The 24,171-nt window shown below is 36.3% G+C and overlaps 1 protein-coding gene across 2 annotated transcripts in view; it reads right to left on the bottom strand.

Annotated features, from left to right (window-relative positions):
• The window catches only part of RORB (RAR related orphan receptor B), a 180,805-nt gene that overhangs the window by 40,496 nt on the left and 116,138 nt on the right, over positions 1–24,171 (bottom strand). The window contains exons 1-3 of one of the 2 annotated variants that reach the window (XM_045562183.1): positions 23,958–24,046; positions 11,176–11,261; positions 6,693–6,834 (exon numbers count right to left, since the gene is read on the bottom strand). In XM_045562183.1, the coding sequence (XP_045418139.1) occupies positions 6,693–6,834; positions 11,176–11,261; positions 23,958–23,997 (268 nt within the window). In that variant the 5' untranslated portion in view covers positions 23,998–24,046. Of the gene's footprint in view, positions 1–6,692; positions 6,835–11,175; positions 11,262–23,957; positions 24,047–24,171 lie in introns of those variants that run through there. The other variant, XM_045562184.1, reaches the window with a different exon arrangement.

The following is a 24,171-nucleotide window of genomic DNA, read 5'->3' as shown; positions in this document are numbered from 1 at the left end:
TGTTCTTTTTAACGTGTGGAAAAAAAACCCAGAAACCCCCAAAGCCCAAATTACTAATAGTACCTGTTATTAAAAAGTCAACTAACATGCTACTAACTTTCCCCGCCTAAGCATTGGGACTACTAGTTTGTTGGATAGGACTTTTTCATTTTCGTGGTCAGATCTATTTTCTAAATAGCGTGTTGGCTAAGACCAAGGATGAGGGGTAGGGCAATGAACACAATTTTAAGTGAACCACCATCATTTGCCTTCAGTTGGCTTTTGGGATCACATGATAAAAATCTTTGGAAAATAGCAATTTTGTGCATCCAGTGCTTAGCAAGTGAGTCAATAATAACTACCTTTTGTCATTCTACCACTCCCAAGTTTTATTTTGCCCATCTCTTCTGGCAAAATTCTCAGCCGTTCTGAAGAAAAAGGAGGAAGAGGCTCTGCAAGGAATCGGAGAGTCATAGAAAGGTGCTTTTGTTTCAATATGTTGTTTCTTAACTTACGGAGCTTAACCTCCTGAACTGTTATGGATGTTGACATTTTTCCTTGCAGGTTGTCACTCCCTTTTTAGGATGTGAACATCCTGAGCCACAGGGCTACCTTGTCTGAATCATCAAGCACTATTCAGCTCATGTTAATGGTGAGGACTATGACAAACTTGGAGGCTCCCCTCTGAGTTTCTGTTTTCTTGTCTTTTGTGACAGTGTTCCCATCAACTCTTGATGTTAGGAGTCGGAGAATGTAGAAAGAAGGAAACGGAGTTTAGAAACAGGTCCAACTCCTGGACTCAGTCACGAGGGTTGGTGCTCTTCAGAGAATTTCTAAATGGTGAAGTGCTTAAGAACCCTGTAGCATAGAAGGCCCACAGAGGAGATTCCTGCGGGGAGAGAACTGCCATTCACTTCTCCCCCAATATTCCTCTAAAATTTAATTTTTTATTCTCTTGAGTACAGAGCTACCAAATTTTATCTGAGCATAGGCTGTTCACAACGGTGACCACATTTCAGCAGCTGTGCTAGATAATTAAATTCTGAGTCACAGGAAGTAAAGGGAAGGGTTGCATTCACTTCCGCGTGTTGGGGCATGTGAGTTTCCTCCTTCTTTCCTGCCGGACTGTGGATGTGAGGGGTGGACTTGGAGAAGCCCAAACTCTTTCTATTTCTCCTTCATCTTGCTTAAATACCCATGTTCTGCCTTTCTGATGCTGCCTAAGTAGGTAAATGAAGTGGTAATTATCCAGTAATATTTCTGAATAAAGACAAACAATCTGATTAATTCAGACCAAACTCCACTTTTCACCTCAACTGTAGCTTTTATAGAGTCTTGAGTCATTTAGATCATTGTGTTTAACTTTGTTTGTACAGACACTGCCTTTATTAGATTGTTTCTCAGAGACAAATTTGTTTTCTTACTAATTGCAGTGATATTTCCACTTTGTCTATGGACAGAATTCTATAGTAACTTTTAGGGCAAGCTATCTCTGTACTTTTAAATGATGTCTTCCCAAATAATTTACTACATATTATTCTCTAAGAGGAAAAAACGTTGTGTAGGAAAAATAAAACAATAATTTTATAAATATTGATTCAGAAAGAACCTCCTCATCTCCCCCAAGAAAGTGATGTGACATAGCTTCTTTTTTTGCTAACCTTCTATCCTTTGCATTCACCTAGGTTCAGAACAGCTCTTTGTTGCAGCATTATGGAGGTGAATACAAGATTCATATCTATTGCTACAGATTAAGATTTTTGTTTTGGCCAGGGTAGATCGATGTTTGACTTATTTTAGTTGAATTGTTTTGCTTTCATTTGTTCAAAATTTACAGAAATTAAAAATTGAGAATGAGAAGCTCTTCTCACATGGAGGCAGAAATGCAGTGTCTTTATAAAAACCTTTCCATTTAATCCTTGCTTTAGATTTCTACATACATATATTTAGGTGAAATATACTTTGTGTCAGATTGATTACATTAATGACTTCGATTGCTAGCTTATGTCCTCCCATGCCCTTCCCCATGTCAATTTGCAGTGCCCTTTCATTCTGTGCAGGCATCCTGCCCACCCTCTGACTCAGGAGCATGTGACCTGCTCTGGGCCAATAGGATATTGACAACTGTGACATGAGCAGAGTCTTGAAGAGAGCCTGTGTGATTGGGCTCCTCGCCACGACAAGGGCAATCCTGAGCTAGCTTGCTGGAGGATACATTTATGTGAAGCACAGCCAAGCCTCCCCAGTCATCCCAGGCAAGATCATCTATAATCAGCAGAGCCGTAGAACGCCCTGCAGCTCACACATGCAGAATTCTGCTGTTAACCATACATGTCATAATCAAAGCTAACAATGTTAAAAAAGCATGCTGCTGAGACCTCTGCCCTGGTAAACATCTGAAAACTCAACAGAAACAAGCTATGCCTTTTTAAAAAAATTGATTTATCAGGTCACTGAACAACTGACATATTTTCAAAGAAACAACTTAAAGCTATACTACATTTAAAAATTAACAGGCTTCATCCTAAATCAAGGACTTCACTGACAATGATTATTATAGTATTCTAGAATGAATTTCCATTCATTTCAGAAACACTGATGAGCCAGTGTTTCGGTTTTATGCCCCTTCCTCCAATAAAAGTGGTGACATATTTGGGAAAAAATTATAATAATGTGGTGAAAATAAACCTACTGAACTTACCAGACGTAAATAATCTCTTGTCACTATTTGTAAATACATTTGTTGTATTCTTAGGACTATTTTAACAAAGGCCATGTTACTATTTCCAGTATTAGCATTCTTCTATCACTACACATTAATCAGACTGGCATATATTGTAACTGTTTGTCCCTCTCAAACTTGAATTATTCTGTTAATAATATTCACTTCAGTATAGAGACAGCCTCTTGTTAAGCTGCTACCTCTTAAAGAAAACAGCACAATTCTGTATACATTGCAAGTGCTTTATAAATATTCAGTGATGATAGTGTTTTCTCATGATATGCTCTTAATCCCCACTTTGATCCCATACTAAGCAAAGAACAATTTTTTGAAAAAGTGTTGAAAATCACTTCACATTTATTTGAATTGTGGGGTTCTATATGGAATGGAAGTTTTAAAAGTAACTAAAAAATAAAGTCATTACTCCTTCAAAGATTTCTACTTAAATTATACCTGGACAAGAGAATCCAATTGTACAACTATCATCTATGACTTTCTACTGACATTTTGGAAATTATTTTATCTTACTACGTTGGTTGTGCAGTTCTCTATATTTACATCATGCTGCTTACTGATGAAATTGGTCTTAATTTAACTCTTTTCAGCTTTGGAGATGTGCTCCCTCCCCTTTTTTAGTGCTCTAAGCTTGGTTTAGAAGCCCGATTCAATCTACCTAACCCTATCCATTATTTTAAAATTTCTTTTTCATCTCCTTTCACTTTTTCTCCAGCAGGACTTCCTGTGATGATAGAATGTTCTCTGTGCTTTCCAATATGGTGGCCATGAGCCATATGCGGCTACTGAACACTTGAAATGTAGCTAATGTGACTGAATAACTGAATTTTAAATTTTATTTAATTTTAATTTTAATTAATTTAAATTTAAATTATTTAAATAGTGACAATTGGATTAGGTGATGTAGTTCTGAAAAGAAGAAGCTTGATCTATGAAACCTGTCCTTCCTTGTATGGCAGCTTCTGTGTTTTCATGAAGACATGCCATTTAGGACGACATACTCTGGATTTTTGGAAGGTGAATATCATATTTTTCTCTTTGGGGTCCAATATTGTTCTACTGATAACAAACACTTTTTTTTTTTCCTAGTAGTAGCACCATTGGAAACAGTTACAGTAAAGATTCCTTTGTGTTGGGTCCAGAAAAAAAAGATGGTAAACAGGGTTCAGTGGGCATATCCATGTTATCAGTTCACACACACACACACACACACACACACACACACACACACACACACACACATGCCTTCACCTTTTTATACACGTAAACACACATGTGTATGTATTCTGAGTGGATTTGATTTTTGATTCGTTGCCTGAGCAAAATTTGAATAAATTTGTTATTGCTGAGTTTGATGTCTATTCATACACATGCTATCAAACCAGTATAGAAGTGAAAATTCAGGAGAGAATGAAAATTCAGTGATTTCAAAAGTTATTTTAGGCTGTTTACTAGTAGCCATGTTGTTTCAGTGGCCAGGTATGGTGAAGCTAACATTTTTGGAGCCTAATTGACAAGATTGGGCACGTTCAGGGTGGTATGGTCTAGCATTTGGAGCCTGACTGACAGAAAGCAAATGTGTTTACCAAATGAAGATGCCACTTTATCTCTGAGGGAAGGTAGGGGGTTGTAGAGAGAAGTTAGGTGTGAGGGTATCTTACCTTGGCTACTGGTAGTACTGCTAAAGCACTGTGAAAATACTTGCTTAATCAGTAGAAGGCAGGGATAATAAGCAAGTGGCAGGAAAAACCCTGCCTGTCATTCTTGAGTCCTTAGTAAACATAGTTAATCAATCCTAGCTTCAGGGTATTGGAATCCTTCAATACTACATAGTAGGAATTACTTATCAATAGGTGATAAAACCTATCCAGCTTCCCTGGTATTAGTATAATTTATTTGGTATAAGTTATCCTTTCTAATCAGGGTTCAGACCAAACTTGCTCTATATGGCATAGTAAAGAAGAAATTTTTTTTCCTCCTAGAATTTTTTTTTTCCCTCTGCTTGAACCTTTTCTCTGTTTCCCAATCACTATTCCCAGTCCTGACCCTTTCTCCCCATGATTAGTTTGTCATAGATGTGCTTAGGAGGCATTTTGAAAGATGCCCTGGAAGCCCCAGGATTGTTTTTGGACCTAAAGTGAACATGGATAATTATCCTTGATCCCTAGTGTCCTTAGACACTATATTGCTTTTATTTGCATAGGGGTTTCCATGCTGCAGTGATTTTCTTCCCCCTTGAGAATAGATTATGGCTCTATCCATTAATGACCCTCCCACTCTCCCAACACATTTCTTTTATGTCATGGGATTCAGACATCTCCTAGATTTTGTGGGCTGATGTCACTGAATCTGCTGAATCTGCCTTGGACCATATACTCCCTGGCCCAGGGTTCTGTTCACCAGCACAGATCCAGAAGACCTGTTCTTCCAGAAGAGAGACTTCCTTTTATTGTAGGAAGACGTAACAAAACCAATAACCCGATGGCTTATTGCTTTGTATAATTATTAATGGGGCTTTTCAGATACTGTCAATTGATATAATATCTGTATCAAAGTTTGGAGTTGACATAATGATCAACTCAAATTCCCATAGAATTTCACCAAATAAGTCCTGAAAACTACTTAAGCCCCTCTCCATTTTATTTGCTTAGTTATATAGAAGTATACAGTGCTATAAATTTATCCTAGGGTAAATTTATATGTTTAGTGAGCCCAGAAAAACAAATAAAACAAAAAAATCAGTTAATAGGAAAATTTTGGAAGCTTTATCTTTGCAGCTTTAGGAGCTACCTAGAGCAATTGAAGAGCTCAATTCAGATTCTTTGAATTTTTTTTTGTCTGATTTGTTTTATAGGTACACTTCTGTGCAGAACAAGTTTAGGTGAATTGGGAATTAGAGAAAAGGTAAATAATCTAATAACTAAAAAAAAAAACCCTTTAGACTAAGTGCATGCCAGTTATCCATATTTCTGTAAAACTTGGAAGTTTTTTTTTTTGGTCTATATAGCCTTGAACTTCACTAGAGGCAGTGTGACTGGAGGCACAGAATCCACAGTGATTCACATGAAGAGTGCAAGTATCAGGGGTTCTGTCTATGTCTTAGGCTCTAGGTAGAAGAGAATTCCATGGCTCATCCAATAAACGTTTAGCTGCCTGCTTTTACCCAGACCCTGAGGTTTTAGTGGGAACAAGATCAAAAGACCCCTAGGACTCAGGGTCACTTATAATCTGATACAGGAGGGTTGTGGCCAATATTTGTGGGGAAAAAATTAATTTAGATGAATGCCTAAAAATGAAAATAAAGCTAAGTGAAATTCTTTGTTCATATTGTTTGAGTTTATTTGTCCTTTTTTGTTAATCTTAGATGTTCCTTTGGGGAGCCAAGCCACCCATTTGGTTGGGTGTGAAGGTGGAGTGCACACTGTGTCATATTCTGAGTAGGATACCACCTACGCAACCCTTCTAAGACTTGGACTTCTGCTATAGCCTTCGCAATCTTTATCATGGCTCAGATAGTCCAAATCCTGCTCTAGGTAGCTATGACCAGCAGTGGAACTTTTGTGCTTGTTATAGAAGCATACAAAGTTCCTTAGCTTCTCCACACACTAAGCAACTTGCGCACCAGTCACACTTATGCTGGTCCCAGTTTACCTGGGACTTTCTGGTTTTACTTCTGAAAGTCTCATGTCTCAGGAAACATTCATTTGCAGGCAAACCTAGACAGGTGGTCACCTTCAACCTAGGCTTATGCTTAGCACAGGTTGCTCCATGAGCTACAGTACAGTCTTCTATTTCACAGGCAACACTATATTTTCATATGTTCTTACTTTACCTTTTGTAATGCACTACTACCATGATTGTCTTTTCTTCTTATCCTCGATTCCCTTGTCTAGAATTCTTCCAGTGGCTTAAACAGACTCCAGCAAAGCATCCATTTGAAAAGCCTTAAGTAAGAAATAGGAAGGCGAAGGCTTACCATCTCTCGACATTCCTAGGGCAAGACACTTTTGCAGTCGGCAGTGTTGGCAACGGTTTCTGTTGGTTCTGTCAATTAAACAGTTTCTCTGCCTTGGGCAGGAATAAGAGGCATTGTTCTGCTGGCTCCTCCTAAAGAATCCCTTGAGGGAAAAAGAGAAGGGAAGAGAAAAAGATTTATAAGATGGGAAATAGAAACCGTTGATATATACATTTGTTATCTTTTTAAAATGAATATACCTGAGTTTAATTTTTAAAATTCTTTGAGTACCTCTCTTTGTATAGCTTGCAGATGTTTGTGCTGGGAAGAACATGTGCTATCTGAAGAGATATGAAGGTAGCATTCCTTCACTCATGCATTCACTCATTGAATCAATGTTTGTTAAAGACATTTGCAGCTATGCTGGTCTACGTAAAAAAAAAAACAAAAAACAAAAAACAAACAAAAAACCCCCTGCAAAATCAGAACAGAGTTCCTGTCCCCAAGGAGCAGTGGGGAAGGAGTGGCAAAGGAGAGTGTCACGGCTAAACCAAACATGATGAAACCTGATGGGGACAATAACACAGGCTTGTGCCAAGTGCTGTCGTGGTGAGGAACTTGGGGAATTGTTAGTAATAGTTGTGCTGAGGAATATGTGTTACTATTTCCCTAGTTTCTAAGATAGTTTCCATGATGCATTTTTTCCCCATTAGAAATTTTTTGAATTTGGCTAGAATGCATCTGGAAAGTTTTTTTTTTTCTTTCTTTTTTTTTCCCAGCGGAATCTTGCTATGTTGATCAGGCTAGAGTGCAGTGGCTATTCACAGGGATGATCTTAGCTCATGGCAGCCTCAAACCCTGAGGCTCAAGCCATCCTCCTGCCTCAGCGTTCTGGTAGCTGGGGCTATGAGGCATGTGTCACTGTACCTGGCTCTGCAAAGTTTTTTTTAAAATCAATGATTACCTTATAATCAACCACATCTTTGAATAAAGGAACTACTATAAGCTGTTCAATAAAAAAATAAATAATAAGTAAAAACTGAATGAATGGTCCCTGCTTGGCCTCAGGTTATTGCAGAGGTCTTCATGAAACTATGTTGGGTCCTTCCAGTACAAAGTGAACTGCCAGTGACCATAAACTACTTCTCTAAATAAATCCACAGCTGAGTTAATTTTTTAATAATTCTTTGGCTACTACCCCCTTTAGTTATCTTTTACAAAGCTCTCTTGGTGAAATAAACATTTTCTCCAGAGATAGAAAAGTTATCATTCATCCATTCATTGACCTATGTAATCAGTTTCCCTAATAGCTCTTTGCTTTTGAATTGTCTAGAGCAAGACAGAAAAAGTGCAAAGCACCATGAGCAAAACGATGGCCTACCAAGAGAAATTTTAGGAAAAGACAGCCCACAGCATCATCCTTTGGAAAGAGGAAGTCTAGAAAAGTTCCAGGAGGGTAAGTGCAATGACTGTCTTGCTGAGGAGCCTGGAGCAGGTCTTCTGAGTTTCCTCAAACAGCTTCTGTGCTTCCTCACCTGTCCCCAGGAGGATAAAGTGGGGCTGGGACCAGATGAGGTGAGTGAGCAATCACCCCAGACACAAAACTTCAGGGTTGCCAAAAAATTTGGTAATCAAGAAAAATAATATTTTAACACAATGTGTTAAAAATCAACATTAATGTAAAAAAAAAAAAAAAAAATCAATAGTTTAAAGAAAGCCAGGGTTGATCTTGTTGAATTTCCTTTTGTCTCGGGCTCTGATATGGCTCAGCATGGCATGGTGCAGAAAATCTGGCCAACCTGTGAGGAGCCCCAGAAATGGATGTGTGGCCAAGGGGCTCCTTAGAGAGAGAGTTCCCAACCGGCTTTGTGGTTGCGAGCCGAAAGCCATTCAATAACGAGGACTAGTTTCATCTCCATATATCCACATGTATTCTTTATTGAACGGACCAGTGATGGCCCAGTGAAATATCGATTGTCCGGTTTGACTGAATTCATGGAACCCCTTAAAACAGAGATCACAAATAAGCCCCCAGGGATTGAAATGATGCACTTCATATACCATGAAAACTGTCAAAAACCATAACCTCAGCCTGTCGGTCTTGATTAAAGATGACTTGAAATTTACATTTTAAGAAAGAATTGCGTGGTTTTTATCTTCGGATACTCTCGTGCCACTTAGCAAAAGAGCTGACAGAGAAGACTTTTCTGGAGTCACAGCTACATCTCTAATTTAAGGCCAATTTGACATTAATTACGAAGCATTTCTTGCTTATCTGTTGCTCATTATTGCAAATGAGGTTTTTGGCATGAAAAAGAGATTCTGTTCCAAATTTTATTGAATGAATAGGAATTTGAATAAGTGCATGAGCTGAATTGATGGTATTTAAAATGGGTTGTTTATGTTGACTTGAAAACAGTATAATGAAAACTCAGAGGTTGATACTGAATGTGCTGATATTGACATCTAATTCTGAATAGAATTTCCTGAATTTTCTATTTGGACAAAAATGTAGCATATCTACAAATGTGGGTTTTTCCATGAATTAAAAAAAATAATAGTGTGGTATACAGTGTCATTTTGACTAAAAACTCAGAGTATGTTTCATAACAGCATACGTTCTTTGACTGTGGATTCCTTCTTTAAATAGAAAAGATGACAGTTGTTCCTGGCTATTGGCCTGTTAGATTATATGTGTGCAGTAGTTAAATCTCTTGGAAATTACAGTTTAAAGTGTTTTTCTCCTTAACATGAACATATCCCCATATTTTGAAATCAGATATTTTCCAAATGGAGCTTATACCATGAAATGCCAAACATCTCCATTTTGACACTGATCTAAAAAACACTTTTAGTGGATATTATGTAAGCTACACTAGAGCTCTTAAAATTACACAACAAGCCAACAGAAATAGTAGAATTGCTTTCAAGGGAGAGGGTTGTGATTCCAAAATTATTATCGTTTATGAAGAAAACTATTTTTCTACCTGCCCAGAGGAAGTAATAACTTATTTAAGGAGGGTAAAAAATTACCAAGTTATAATTTTGCCTTATTGTTTCCTCTTGATGAGTTGAAAAACTTGCATTAAGATGGACAACATGCAATTCTTAATTATAGGTCTGCAGAGGAAAAGAATGCAAGGAACATCCCATGATGTTCACATGTGGATTATCACTAATCATCTCTAAAGGACATCAGTATGTTGACAGGTTAGTACATTAACATTATCTCCCACCTTCCTCCCTCTCCCACTTTATTCTCATTTATTTCCTTTTCTTTTTTTCCCTGCAGTTTCAATTCCAGAATCACACATTTTTGAGACTACTATGAAAAGAGTGTCAATTTTTCATACAGCGCCACTATTTGACAGTTACAGTATGTTTTGTTTCCTTTATATTTGAAAGTCTGCTAAGATTAAGGTTGTATCTTCCAATCTATGACTGGACTACATCTCCTTCAGTTTACTGACCTTAAATTAATAACCCTTTGCTTTTGTCTTTAATCAAAAATATAAGTGCTCTTGCCAAAACTCTGCCAGTGTATCACAGTTTCCCTCCCAGACTGTCCCTGAATTTTATTTGTTCTGGTTACACATCACCCTGTAAAGTTAGTTGTAGAACTCTTTTCGTTTCCCCTTGCTGTTTTGTTTCACACTCTTTCTTTCCTTCTAAGGATTAATTTTAAAAACTCACTCTTAAATTTCAAATTTCTCTTATTTCTGATTAGGTCTATGTTAACTTCTATTCCCCCAGCCCTACATTTAAGAAGAAACTTGCTCCCAGGAATTGGTTTGTCATAGGAAGGATTGGTGGAATCTTTTCTGGAGGAAACTGCTAGGCTGAGACTGAACAATTCCTGTTCTGGGCTGTGTGTGTTCTGTTCTTTCCTATCTGGATCAGTGATGTTGCTCAAATGGCATAGTCTTGTTTATACCTCAGGACCTCACCCAAAAATGAAGAGGTTGAGCAGATGATTTTTACTTGATTTAGAGATTGTCTCATCCACTTCTAACATGCCATCCTTCTGATTTTCTTTATTTTTTTTTCTGGAATGTGAGAATAAAGGATGGCCATATGCATATTGCGGCTATTACTTTGATTTTCTCTTTCTCAAGGAGATAGATAAATATAAGCTCATTAGTTTATAATCTTTAGTTCAACCTGTAGTTTTTTTCATATAGTAATAAATGCCTTGGAGTTTACTGGAGACGGTATTGCTAAAACAGCAAGAGTCAGTGTTTATATCTCTGTAAATGGGAATAATTCAAGCTTTTAAATAAGAATCCATTTTTAAGGAGTTGCTGACCAGGTAGACAATAACGAAAAGGTAAAAGACAAAAGACCAGAAAATCAACTCTCCTACCCGCCAAGCAAGAATTTCTGAATGTCAGCAGCAGGCACAAGAATCCTTTAGCAAGACTTCATTAAAAAGGTGCCGCCATGTGCTTTGCGTGGTCCACAGACGCCTGGGCAATACAGAGCAGTGCGGTATGAAAATCCCTACCTTGCAGCCTTCGCACGTGATGACTCCGTAGTGGATCCCAGAGGACTTATCGCCACAAATTTTGCATGGTATCACTTCAATTTGTGCTGAAAGGAAAACATAGACATTTTGAGTTTACAAGGTTGTTTTCTTCCTTTCACCCTTCCTCCCTCCCTCCCCATCTATCTCTGCCCTGAGGTTTGTGTTTGGAAACAGAGGTGTGGGCCTTGTTCATTACTATTTGAACGGCCATCTTAAGCTGCTTCTAAGGGAAAGGGCATCCATTTGCCCTTGTTTGCTTTGTTTTTCTCAAACTTAAAAAACATAACCAGAGACCAGAAGTTTTAAAGTCTTGCCTTCACTGTTTTCTCCTATTTAAACTTGACCTTAAAATAGTGTGCCTTGCAGGGGCTCCCTGCCCACCTCTAATCCCAGCTACTCGGGAGGCTGAGGTGGGAAGATCTCTTGAGCCCAAGAGTTTCAGGCTTCAGTGAGTTATGATCATGCCACTGCACTCCAGCCTGGGTGACAGAGCAAGACCTTGTCTCTAAAAAATGAAAAAAAATTTAAACTTTTAAAAATTAAAAAAAATATATAGTCCGATTCAAAAATTCCTTGAACCCATGGCTTTAGTTTTCTTATTTTGCACTGAAAACATTAAGTCACTGAGAGCTTTCAGATGGCCTTATCTCAATAATATATTAAACAAGTAAATAAAGCACTATTGGGGAGGGGGTGCATGGTAGCTTTATACATTATGTGGCTGGATGTTGCCACATGATGTATATGACATACGAATGTTGTGAAATTGCCAATAATGAATCAGTCCAATATTTATTGAGCATGCTATATGTCCACTAAGATAACGAAGGCTCTTGACACAGGATAAGATATCCTAATGATACAAATAATCTGATTAAATAAAACAAAATTAATGCTTGAAGAAATCAGAGAATAAAATGATAAATTATATGGGTGCTAAGTATAAACTGTAAATAGTTTCATTGGAGATGAAGTCATTTTTGTTGATTTTAAACATTGTGTGGGATTTGGTTAGGCTGAAGGGAAAGGCAAAGGGCATTTCTGCAAGCAGAAGTGAATGGAGAAAGATTGGAGATCTGGGCTGATTGTGGTTTGTGAACACTGGAAAGGTAACTTGGCTATAATGTAAATTTAGGTGAGATGGTTGGTTACAGGGGTGATGCCATATTGCGGAGCTCCTGGGGTTAAGCAGAAGAGTTTTCACCTGATCCTAATGTCCATAAGGAATCAATGAAGTGAACAGGGTGAGGAAATGATGAAAGTGATGGTTTGGGTTAGAGAGGTGAAGTTTGGCAGGTTAACCAGATACAAGCAAAAGACCAACTAAATATTATTCCTAACCTGGGTAACAGGAGATGAAAGCATGGATTACATCAGTGGCAGGATAAATGGAGAGGAAGAAGCAAATAGAAAGATTCAAAGGGAGAAGCAAGATTCAATGATGAAAGAAAGAGTATAGAGGTGGAAATTGATGAAGAATTGAAGGTGACTTCTAGCTTCCTAGTCTTAGATAAAGTAAAAGTAGTAGGTTTGACAAAAATGGGGACATTGGTAAGGCAATTATTTTGTGGAATATGGTGGGGCGTGGAACTTCTATTTTGCGTGTGTGCAATTTAGTGTACGACCCCATATGTGTATATATGTGATGACCTCTTGGAAAGATGATTTTAAATCACCAGCATTGAGGTGATGAGATAAAATTTATTTAGAATGTAGTGATTCCTATGTCTCTGATAGTATTCTAAGAGTTGTTAAAATTATACACACTATGAAGATCTGCTATTTCCTCTCCCAATTTAAAATAATTATGCAAAATATACTTTAAAATGCTTTGTACATCAATCTGTCACTTGGATGTTTTTCTACAAGTTTCTCACTCTTGAATATACAAAACAAATAAATGCAAGACATTACCCTCTTCTTATTGTTTTACATTTATTAAAAAGACAATACTTAGGTTTCGGGTAGCACATTAAATTTTTCAAAACTAAATATTTCACAGAAACTTTAAATCATCTTTGTAAGCACAAAATTCAGTGTTGTGTTCCTATTTTTCATATGAAAAAACTGAGGATCCAGGTTATTAATGATGCTTTTGAGTTGAGTCGAGAAGGGACAACCAGAAATTAGACACATTTCCTGCTACTTTGCTCAGTTGCCCATTCTCTGATGCACACAAAAACAAAATAAGGCTACAATTTTGAAATCCTATATTATTCCAAGAGCTAATGATAAAAACACCAGAAGACATAAAGTTACCTGAAATACTTATTAGACTAAGCACGTATTTCTACTTGCTTCTGATTCTTTTAGTTTTCAGATTATACAAACTAGTAATTGTTTTCAAGATTTTGTGATGGGAAAAACACAAGATTTGATGTCATTCTATTCTGTCCTCCTGAACTCCAGTCTTAAGTCTGTTAACGATTGGAGCTATGGTCAAGATAAAATCTCTGATCTTGTGTTTTCTGGTTTATAAAGCTTAGCTAACAAACTTTACAGATTTGTGAGGATCAAATGGATATTTTATGTAAAAGTGCCTTGTAAATAGTACAGAGCTAGAAAATGTCAATCTTTATAATCTTCCTCCCCCTCCTCCTCCTCCTCAACTGGTTTTTCTAAAGCTTTTTGGGACAAGCCACATTATCATTCCTTTATTAATTATCTTGCCATTTTAAAATAAACTGATATATCATACTTATAAATTATTTGTACTATGAGGGTTTTTTAAAGCAGTGGACTGTTTATAATGATTACAAAATTGACTAAAAATCCCAGGTATACATTGTATAGTTTTTAGCTTATATAATATTAAGTCAGAAGTTCTCTTTGCATAAATTACTCCCCAGGGAGTAGCTTACACGTGGGGAGAATCTGCTTCAATAAGTTCTTAATTATAAAATGATCTAACTTTAAAGGAAATGAAAATAGAGGTAATTTGCCCCCTGGGGTATGAGAAGATGTTTTTGAAAGACACAAAGGTTATCTTACATAACTTCGGAAATACAAATGAGATAAGGAACATTCAATAGAGCATCTGCATATTTATACATATTTATAATCCTGGCTCAACATGTAATCCTGAAAAACCATAAACATTTTAACAGCATTTTAAAAGAGAAAAAGTCACTTAAAGGGTATATGTGTGTTGCTGTGTGTGGGAAGGGGTTATCAGTTTGGAAACCCTATGACCATTTTTACTTATTATGACAGAATAAATCAGCTGAGGTTTCTTATAGGTGAAGATAAATTTAAATCCTTTTAAAATACTAATTATCTTCCTTTTCATTCATTTAGAAAAATAAACTGCTTCTGAGCTACAACTTTATAGTTTATATTATGTATTTTATAAGGCATATCTTCAAGACATAGTATTTTAGAATCTGATTAGAACAACAGATCACAGTACTGATCCAGTGTTTGCCATTTCTAAATATCTTGCCGTTATACCAGGCATAGCCTTCTGTAGAATTGTCTCGCAGTGAATATAGATCAACTGACATGCTATTTGTTATGGTTTCCAACTGAAGATCTTGGGAGGATTTGGTGGCTTGGATCTCACCAGCTGTGACAAGGAAGGTGATAGAAGGAAACTGAAGAAAGAGTTGGACTTTTGTACTTTTGCTTGACTTACAGATTTATTCAACAGTAACATTCTCTGAGAGCCAAATTTAGAGGAGCTGAAATGTCCTGAAATTTGTTCCTTTTTTCCCCCCAATTTCCTATATATTCCTCTCACATATATTTTTCTATTGCCAATTATCTGTGGACACTACTGTTAACATTTTATTTACTAATTAATTTTTTTGTTTATAAAAGCAATACCATATAGGTTTTTTTTTTAAAAAAACAATATTCTCACAGTGTCAAAGAGTGTCATGAAAGATTTAAAGTAAATTGAGGCTTTACTTTATATTAGAACAATCTATGAAGTACAATTAACTTACTAACCCATGACTTGACATGCAGATCCTATTCAACAATTACGGAGTAGTTAAAACTTGTCTGCCTCTTTGCAGATGGAAATTCTCTCCTCCCAGAACCTCCTGAAGGCCCCTTTCTTTCTTGCAGTTCCTTGCCATAACTTTGCACAAATCCACCATGTTTTCAATTCTTCCTGCTTTTTGGAAAGTACACATTTTTGCTTTTTCCCCTCAGAACACCCGCTGGTGACGACAGGTGTTAAAATTACATAAACTGATTCAGGCTAATGAGTTAACTGGAAGATGCATCACTTCACTGCAACAAAATACCTTAACTCTTAAAAACATCCATCAGGAATGGTAGTAATAACAGACCTTTCAGGTACTTTCTGGTGGGAGGGAACATTTTTACTGTGTATGCTTTTGTGGTTCTTAACACCCACCATTCCAACTCTTGCAACTCAACTCGGCCATTTTTATATTCTGGGCATTTTAAATCCATTGAGGATAGGGACAAGGTCCTACTCCTTTTTTGTTTTCTGTGGTGCCTAAAATTTTTACAACTCCTGAAAGCAGCGGTCCTAAACTTTTTTTTTCTTTCAGTACAACCAAGAGATTTGACATACTGCCTTTTATTAAAAAAGGCTTTAAGCAATCCTGATTTTTCATATTTGAGGTGAAGAGAAGAAATCAGAGATTGGGGGAATATTTTGGAAAAGGCCCCAGGTGACTCTGATATGATATGATAAGGATCCCACTGGGACTTCAATTAGTCCAGTTATTAGCTAGGAATTCTCTCTACCGTGAAAACCACCTGCAACGGTCAAAAAAGCCATGGAAAGGCCAGATCTGAAAATATTAAGGAGTGACCAGTAATCCTTTCCATCTTTCTTGACTTTGGGTTTGGGGCTATACTTGCAACATCTTTGTTTTCTGCTTTTTTTTTTTTTTTGCCTTGATGGGAATAAGAAACATCTGCCCAGACTATGATTTCTGGACACTGGACACTATGTTCCTAGACACAGGCCACATTCCTGGACACTGGGCTTGCCTGTCAGTTTCTGTTTTCCGTAATTTTACAGTTATGCTAAAAGTGGGCAGTGCAATTAAATCTCTTAATGTCTGAGTAAAGCACAATTTACACATGTAGAAATTTCCAATAAAGATGACTATTTTGGTTAAAAATCCTTTTGCAGATGGTCTCAGTAGCCCAAGTTGTATCTCATCTACCCAAATTGTATCTCATCTACCATCTGTGATAAATCCAAATTAAAATATCTGTTTGTACTTTTTCCCTCTCTCACTGGCAGACTGATAAATATCTATCTCTTTTAGATACAAAATCTTCTGATGTCACATAACAACAAACCCAAAGGCCTATGATGAAGCAGGTATTCCTGGAACCCGGTTCCACTGTAACTGTGATTAATCAGACATTAGCCCTGAGGTTGGGGTGGGATGGAAGCATGAAAAAATGAGACCCTTAGGGGACAAACATAAAAGCCTTGAACTTTGGCCCCTGTATCCTGCTAGGAGGTGGTGATTCTAAAAGATTCCTGACATTGCACCAGATTGTGCCCATGTGTATCTCATCAGTGCAGAGTGCATTCTAATATCAGCTTCCTACCTAAATATACAATATAACACGTGAAATTTGGTGTCCTCTAATTTCTGCTCTCACATCTACCAGCATCTGGGGTCTCCCTCTTTTCCAAAACTCTTCTCTGTAATACTCTGGGTGGTGCACTGTGTCAGCCTCTGTTCCATTCAGTTGATAGCTCCTAAAAGACTTAAAGATACATTAAGCTTTGTATTATTATAATTCCCTATACTATTTATCATTGGAAGCTAGATTAAGAAAAAATTACTATCATATGACAATGACAAAAAAAGAGAGATTTTTTTTCCCAATGGCTTGATTTGTAGGATTATCAAGAAGAGGGCTGATTTATCTTTTACATATGAGCATTTACCTCTGCAGAGCTCCTTGCCCACTCTAACTCCCCAGAGGACTGAAACAACAGAAAATGAGACCAATAAATAACAATGACAGCAATTAGTATAATCATTAAAGGCAATTACTGATAATAAGTTAAATATTCCCCCTGTAAGCAAAGTAAATCACTTTAATAAGTTGTAGTGGTTTTAAACTCATAATTTATCAATTAATTCCCTTTAAATACATCTTGTACTGTCAACATTTTAATTATAATGGGTTAATATGTGTGTGGGATCTAACATCAATTAGGTTGAGAGTAATGTCTTCTATGACCACTCAGGATGTGGTCTGTAGGCCAGTGGCCTTGGCCTCATCTGGGACCATGTTAAAAATGCAGACTACCAAAACTCACTCAAGACCAGCTGAATCAGAATTTGCTTTTTAATGAGCTCTCCAGCATTCAAATTTGAGAAGCACTGTTCTATGATGTCCAGGTAATCACAGTTGTAGCTACTCTAACAACTCATAGAATTTTAAATTTCCCTGGCATTAAGACAAAAACTTCACAGGATTCTGGAAAAGTAGTTTCTGCTACTGCGTTTTAGACATTGCCTTTTGTTTATTAAAGCAGTAGGATAACTGAAGGGATTGAAAAAAGAGAGAAAACAAGGCAGAAGAAAGAGTAGCCGGCATATTCCAGAAACATCTTGCGTCACTGTAATTAACACCAAGTGCACCAGGTTTCCTTTGCAGATTTAATGATTTTGAGCTGCACCCACATTTCCTTTGCATTCTAGCACAGCTTGGTAGGGGCTCCCCCCTCTTCTGTAGACTCACTCTTGGGGTTGCTCGCTTCTTCTCTGGGTACTCAGTTCTGCAAAGGCTTTCTTGAGAAGATTTTTAAAAAGTACAATTTCCTATTTCAAAAATCAAATTGGACAAAGTTTACCCCTTTTGGTGGAGGTAAGCAAGTGAAGTAATTTTAGAAAGCAAGAAATGAACTCATTTTAGCTACCCATGATAGTTTTGGAAATGCAACGTTTGAAAAGCTGTCCCGTCTCATTGCGGCAGATCAGTTAACACAGAGTTCAATCACCACACGGGATATTCACGGCATTCCTCTCATCTATTCTAGTAATACTGTCCTGAGACTTGCTAACTCCAAGTGTGGTCCCTAACCAGTGGCAATGGCGTTTCCTGGGTGCCTGATAGAAATGCAGGCATTTATTTACATCCTATCCTAGGCTTACATAATCAGAATCTGCATCGTAACAATATTTTTGTGATTCACATACACAGTAAAGTTTGAGAAGTTCTGGAAGAGACAAATGCAACATATTCTACAATTTACCTTTCAGGATGTCCTGCCCCTAAACTCCAACTCTTTGTAAAGAGAACTATATCTTTATCTATCTATCCATCTATATTTAAAATATATAAAGAAGAGATATACTCTACTTGATAGCTAATTTTTCCAGTTCTGAAAAAAAGTAAAAGCAATTATTTTGCTTTGATGGATAAGACTTGTCTGTCTTTAGTTCCTTGATATTTTCAGAACTTCTTTCTCTAGTCTACATTTAGCTGAAACCTTCCACAGGAAGCTCTTGTTTATGTAGCACACCTTCATTGAAGAGGAGGGATGAAGGCACTCCACAAACCTGGCTCCAGACATGATTCAGAATGAACAGGGAGAGGGTCTTCCCTGGAGAATAATTCAAACATGGCAAAAAACTTCTTTTCAGAAAATGAAAAAGAAATGCCACTTTTCTATGTTCAAAATCAAAGTGCATTAAGAGAATGAAGAGGCAAGATACAGACTGAGAGAAAATATTACAAAACACGTATCTGATAAAGGACTTGTATCCAAAATATACAAAGAACTCTTAAAATCCAACAAAGGGGCAAAAGATCTGAACAGACACTGCAAGAAGTTATATGAATGGCAAATAAGCATATGAAAAGACGCTGAATGTCATGTGTCATTAGGGAATGGCAAATTCAAAACAATGAAGTGCCACTACATGACTATTAGGAAGAATATAATCTAAAAATCTGACAACACCAAATGCTGGAGATGATGCAGAGCAAAAGGAATGCTTGCTGGTTGTGGGTGGGAATGCAAAGTGGTACACCCACCTTGGCAGACTGTTTGACACTTTCTTGCAAAGCTAAACATAGTCTTATCATATGACGCAGCAATTGTGCTCCTAGGCATTTACCACCTGAGTTGAAAACTTATGTCCACACAATAAACTGCACAAGAATGTTTATGGTAACTTTACTCATAATTGCCCCAAACTGGAAACAACCAAGATGTCCCTCAATAGGTGAATGGTGTGGTTCATCTACACAATAGAATACTATCTGGCAATATAAAAAGAGCTATTAAGCCATGAAAAGACATAGAAGAACTTTCAATGCATATTACTGCGTGAAAGAAGCCAGTATTATTCCAGTGGTATAACACTTTGGAAAAGGCAAAACTATAGAGACAATAAAAAAAAATCAGTGGTGGCCATGGGTTTGGGGTGGGGGAGTGGGATGAATAGGTGACACACAGGGAATTGTTATAGTGTGAAACTATTCTGTACAATACCATAATGACAGATACATGTCCTTATGCATTTGTCAAATCTATAGAATGGTACAACACAAAGAGTGAACATTAATGTAAAGTGTGGATTATACTTAATGTATCAAAATATTGGTTCATTATTATAACCAATATATCATAGTAATGCAAATAATTAATAATAGAGAAAATTGTGTGTGGGGTGGGTATGTATATGGAACTCTGTGTACTCTTTGCTCAATTATTCTGTAAATCTAAAATTGTACTAAAAATGTTTACTAATTTTTCAAAAAAAGGGAACTGCACCAAGGTGCTTCTTTTGCTGGAGGTAGTGAGAACCATCTGAGACAGCCCAGCAAGGACAAATAAAAAGTACTTTAAAAACAACCAATTCAGCAAGCATCTGTTTATTTTAGACTACAGATATATGCAAAACCAAATTTCTGTCTTTAAAATGAATACTATGCTTATACAGCCAGAGATGTCTAAATCACCTGAATACAGGGCAGACAGATGACCTTTGAAGGAACCTAGGAGAAGAAGATGTTAATTTCAACTGAGGGAAGCAGGGAAGGTTTGGTGCTGAGGTGGCTTTTGAGCCGGTCTTGGAAAGTGAGCAAGCTTCAAGTACTAAATGTGTAGAGAAAGGGCAACCTTAAAGTTGTTTGCTAAAGAGGAAAATCCAAAAATAAGAGTAAAAAAAAAATTCTAGATTAGGTATTTAAATGAATTTTGGGGACCTAGTTAATAGGGTTAAATTAGAAGTAAATAGTAGCAGACGGCTTCTAGAATTATCGAACAACCATGCTTTAATCTGTAGTCACTCACCATATGTTAAGTTGAATCATATGAAATTGCCATTTTTTTGTGCAAAAAATTGCCAATATTGGCAATTTCATGTAGCTCAACCTAGTATTATTATTCATTGTGTCCTGAGATGTGGTTTCTATGCTACAATGTTTTCAAGAATATTTGAAAAGACCAATGATACTAGGACACACTGAATACATATAAAAATAAAGCCATTAAATTAAATATTCAGAATCAGACAATTCAAAGCATGGAACACTAATGAAACACCCTCACCCCTCCCAAAACATAGAAAAACCCCAGTAGGTAAAGTTTGGGGTGAAAAGCAAACAATACTGTTTCTCATTCTCTTCATTGACAGCAGCAGTAGAGACCATTCCTGAAGTTCCCAGCACTTGTTCAGAGAGTTTCAAAATAAGCAAAACATGTCTTTTTCTGGTTGGTGGTAAAGAAAGACTAAATCTCCTAAGTGTGTTAAAAAAAGAGACAAGCCAGGACTGCAGAGAAAAAAAGGAGGATATATTCTAAAATACAGCAATCAGAATCCAATTTCAATGCCTTTGTTCTTGAAAAAAGAAACCTTGTAAAATAAAAGTGACATCATGTCTTCTCATGAGGTATTTGGGTATATTACTGCCCTGCATTAAAATGATGTACACATAAGATCAGAATGTTAGTACTATATGAACATTTATCTTCCTAATCTAATAATAACTTTATTTAACTGGCTCGTAACATCTCACAATTAGTCTGGGTAGCCAAAAACTAAACAGTAGTATTATTTGTCACTTTTTCATGTTTACAAACACTTTTGTTTTTTAATGTGCTCTTAGCCACTGATGCAGCTAATTCATATATAAGCAAACTACAGAACATACATGAGATATTTACATTTGTGTGTGTGTGTGTGTGTGTGTGTGTGTGTGTGTGTGTGCACGTGAGAAAGAGAGAGAGAGAGAGAGAGAATATGACACCAGTGATCTTTCAGTAAGAACTCAGGTTTTAGAAACTCATTTTTTTGGGTTATCTACAAGACCTTTGATTTTCTTAAAACATAGATAATGCTATGATGGCTAAACATATTGTCAATTTCTATATTGAAAATTACATTGTTATATAATTTACGTTCTAGCAAAGTTGCAATTCAACCTACATCTATTCAACACTGAATCTTGAAATAAAAAGAATTCATAGAATTGAAGAGCTAATTTTAATTCTGATTCCATCTCTAGAAAAAATGACCTTAGAGGTTAAAGAAAGGCATGTTTGGGTTTTGCTCATCTGTACATATTTTTTTAAGGAGGAGACATATAGAATTTAAAGGAAAGTATTTTCATTTGCACCAGAAATTATTTCAGGAGTAAAACAATAATTTAGAATGTTACTCTAGATGCTCTCTCTTATAATTTCACCGTATGCTAAACATCACAAAAGGCTGGTGTCCAATGTGGGACTGCGGCAAAGGCTTAGCTACTCAACAAATGTAGAATTAGTGAATAGCTCCCTCAAAGACTGAAGTGCCTGTTCTGCTGATACTGCACACTTTCTCTAAACAGATTACCCGCATAATCCTAAATATTATAGGACCCGAGCGATCTTATTTTTGAGCTCATCAGATCCAGCATGCTGCACGTAATCCCTAACAGCTTCATTCAGTGTTTATGTAAGCTGGTGAAGTTGTTGTATGAACACGATGACCATCCCTTTTCATTCCCAGACAAGATCGCTTTGTATTATTGCCACAAAAAGTAGTAAGAATAGAAGTGAAGATTTTCAAATTCCATTTTAACAAATTTCATCCTTTTGAACTGCTTTTTCTGCAAGTGGAACATTCATAATTATTGCCTGATAGTCTATAATAACATTTGAAAGGAGATGTTTATGTTTTGTTCCATTTGCTAATTGTGTTCCTTATACATTATTTTGTACCATAGGCATTTTGATACTACCAGGTGGATTGAATTGGTAGAAAAAGGGGTTTCTCCCCCCATTTTTAGAGGTCTGAAGTACTTTTAAAGAAGCAGAGATATTTATTTTTTGGAGAAAATATTAGAGGAAAAAGAGATTGTTAAAAACCATAAATTCCTAAACATAGTACCAAGTATGCTTACCTTAAAAAACAAAAAAGCTCTGCAGCTTTAATTTAGGATATTCCTTTTAATTTCACTAAAATTTAAGAGAAAAAAAAATTTCTGATTCTCTTTGCAGAATGTAAAAACACATTTGTTCATATTTTTAACTTAAAAATTGATCTGTGTGTGTATGTATGTGCACATACACCCCTAAAATCAAACACTATGTTTTATGTAATTTTACAACAGAAGGTAACCTCATGTTTGTTTTTTTTAACAACAAATCAGAACAGAAAGAAACATTTCTGTTCATCTGTGAGCCTCTGCTAATTGTGATTCAACCCAAAGAGGATTAAGTACATAGACGTTAGTACGTCCAGTGTTATTAATTTCTAAACAACAATAGCAACAATATCCTGAGTAAATCTGTCAGTAGTAGGGATGAATGGATGCTTAAAGACTCCATTGATGTCAGAACTGCAATCTGCCAGTAATAGCTTATTATACCACTAAAATCTTTAAATACATATATTTTGAAATTAGTGAGCGATTGCATAGAAACAATATCTATTTGTTTAAAAACACAAGCACCAGGAAGCTGTAAGCATTGTAGATAGATGTAATTCTGAGTTTATATATTTAAAGAAGTTTAAGTTTGATTAGTAACTTTTCTGGAACAATTGCAAAGGTTACATTATTTGAAACAAATAATTATATCAATTTACATTTTAATATTTCCAACTGTTGTTCATTGCTGTCTAGTACTAGTAAAGAAATTACAATAAATCATTTTACTCTGAAATATTTTTAAAACAAATGCTCAAAAACCTGGCTGTATTATAAGATAATGTCTGTCTGGGGAATCGTGCACCAATTTAATTGTAAAAAATTTAGAAGAAAAACTCAAACATAATTTACCTCATTATTAATAATCATTCAACCAAATAGATTTTTTTGAAAATAGATTTCTTGTATACGAGAAAGTGTCTGGTATTTTATATGTATGTGTGTGTGTATATATACACACACACATATATATACAATAAATAGATTTTTAAAAAAAAATTAGAAAAGTAAAATGCTCATAACTACAGAAATGCCGATGACTAAAATCAAGGCTACAAAATTGTGAGAAGGATGTTCATATGGTTAACCTAATGTTAGTGCAATGTGGTAGATGACTACTTGAATTTAATCTCAAAACTTATGCATTTGGTAATTCACTTCAGGATATGACACTATTTATATATAAATACCTTCTCCAGTGTAAAATTAAGCCTGAGTGACTTGTTTATTATATACATTCCTGAGCCAGAAAATATTTTATTGTCCCCACACCTAGCTATCTATTTATTTTGCTGAGAGCTTATAAATGCTTACTTTCTCGCCTGGAGGATGGCTCCTACCGCTAAATGTCGGAAAAGAGAAGAAAATGTAAAACTCACCAGTGGCGTCAGCTTTAGTTTTGAGCTGGTTCTCACACATTTTGACGTAGCAATTAAAAGTCTAACTGAAAAATAGTACACTTTTCACTCGAGGTCTGCCAACTGCCCCTATGTTATCCCACAACTCCAATCCCAACAGACTGCATTAATGAGATTAAATGAAAGAGGAGTTAAAGGCATCAACAGTTCCATTTCATTAAGTAAGGGTGAAAGG

This window comes from Lemur catta, chromosome 10, assembly GCF_020740605.2.
Source record: "Lemur catta isolate mLemCat1 chromosome 10, mLemCat1.pri, whole genome shotgun sequence".
NCBI lineage: Eukaryota > Metazoa > Chordata > Mammalia > Primates > Lemuridae > Lemur > Lemur catta.
The sequence above is the reverse complement of the archived record's forward strand: the minus strand, read 5'-3'. Positions and strand labels throughout refer to the sequence as shown.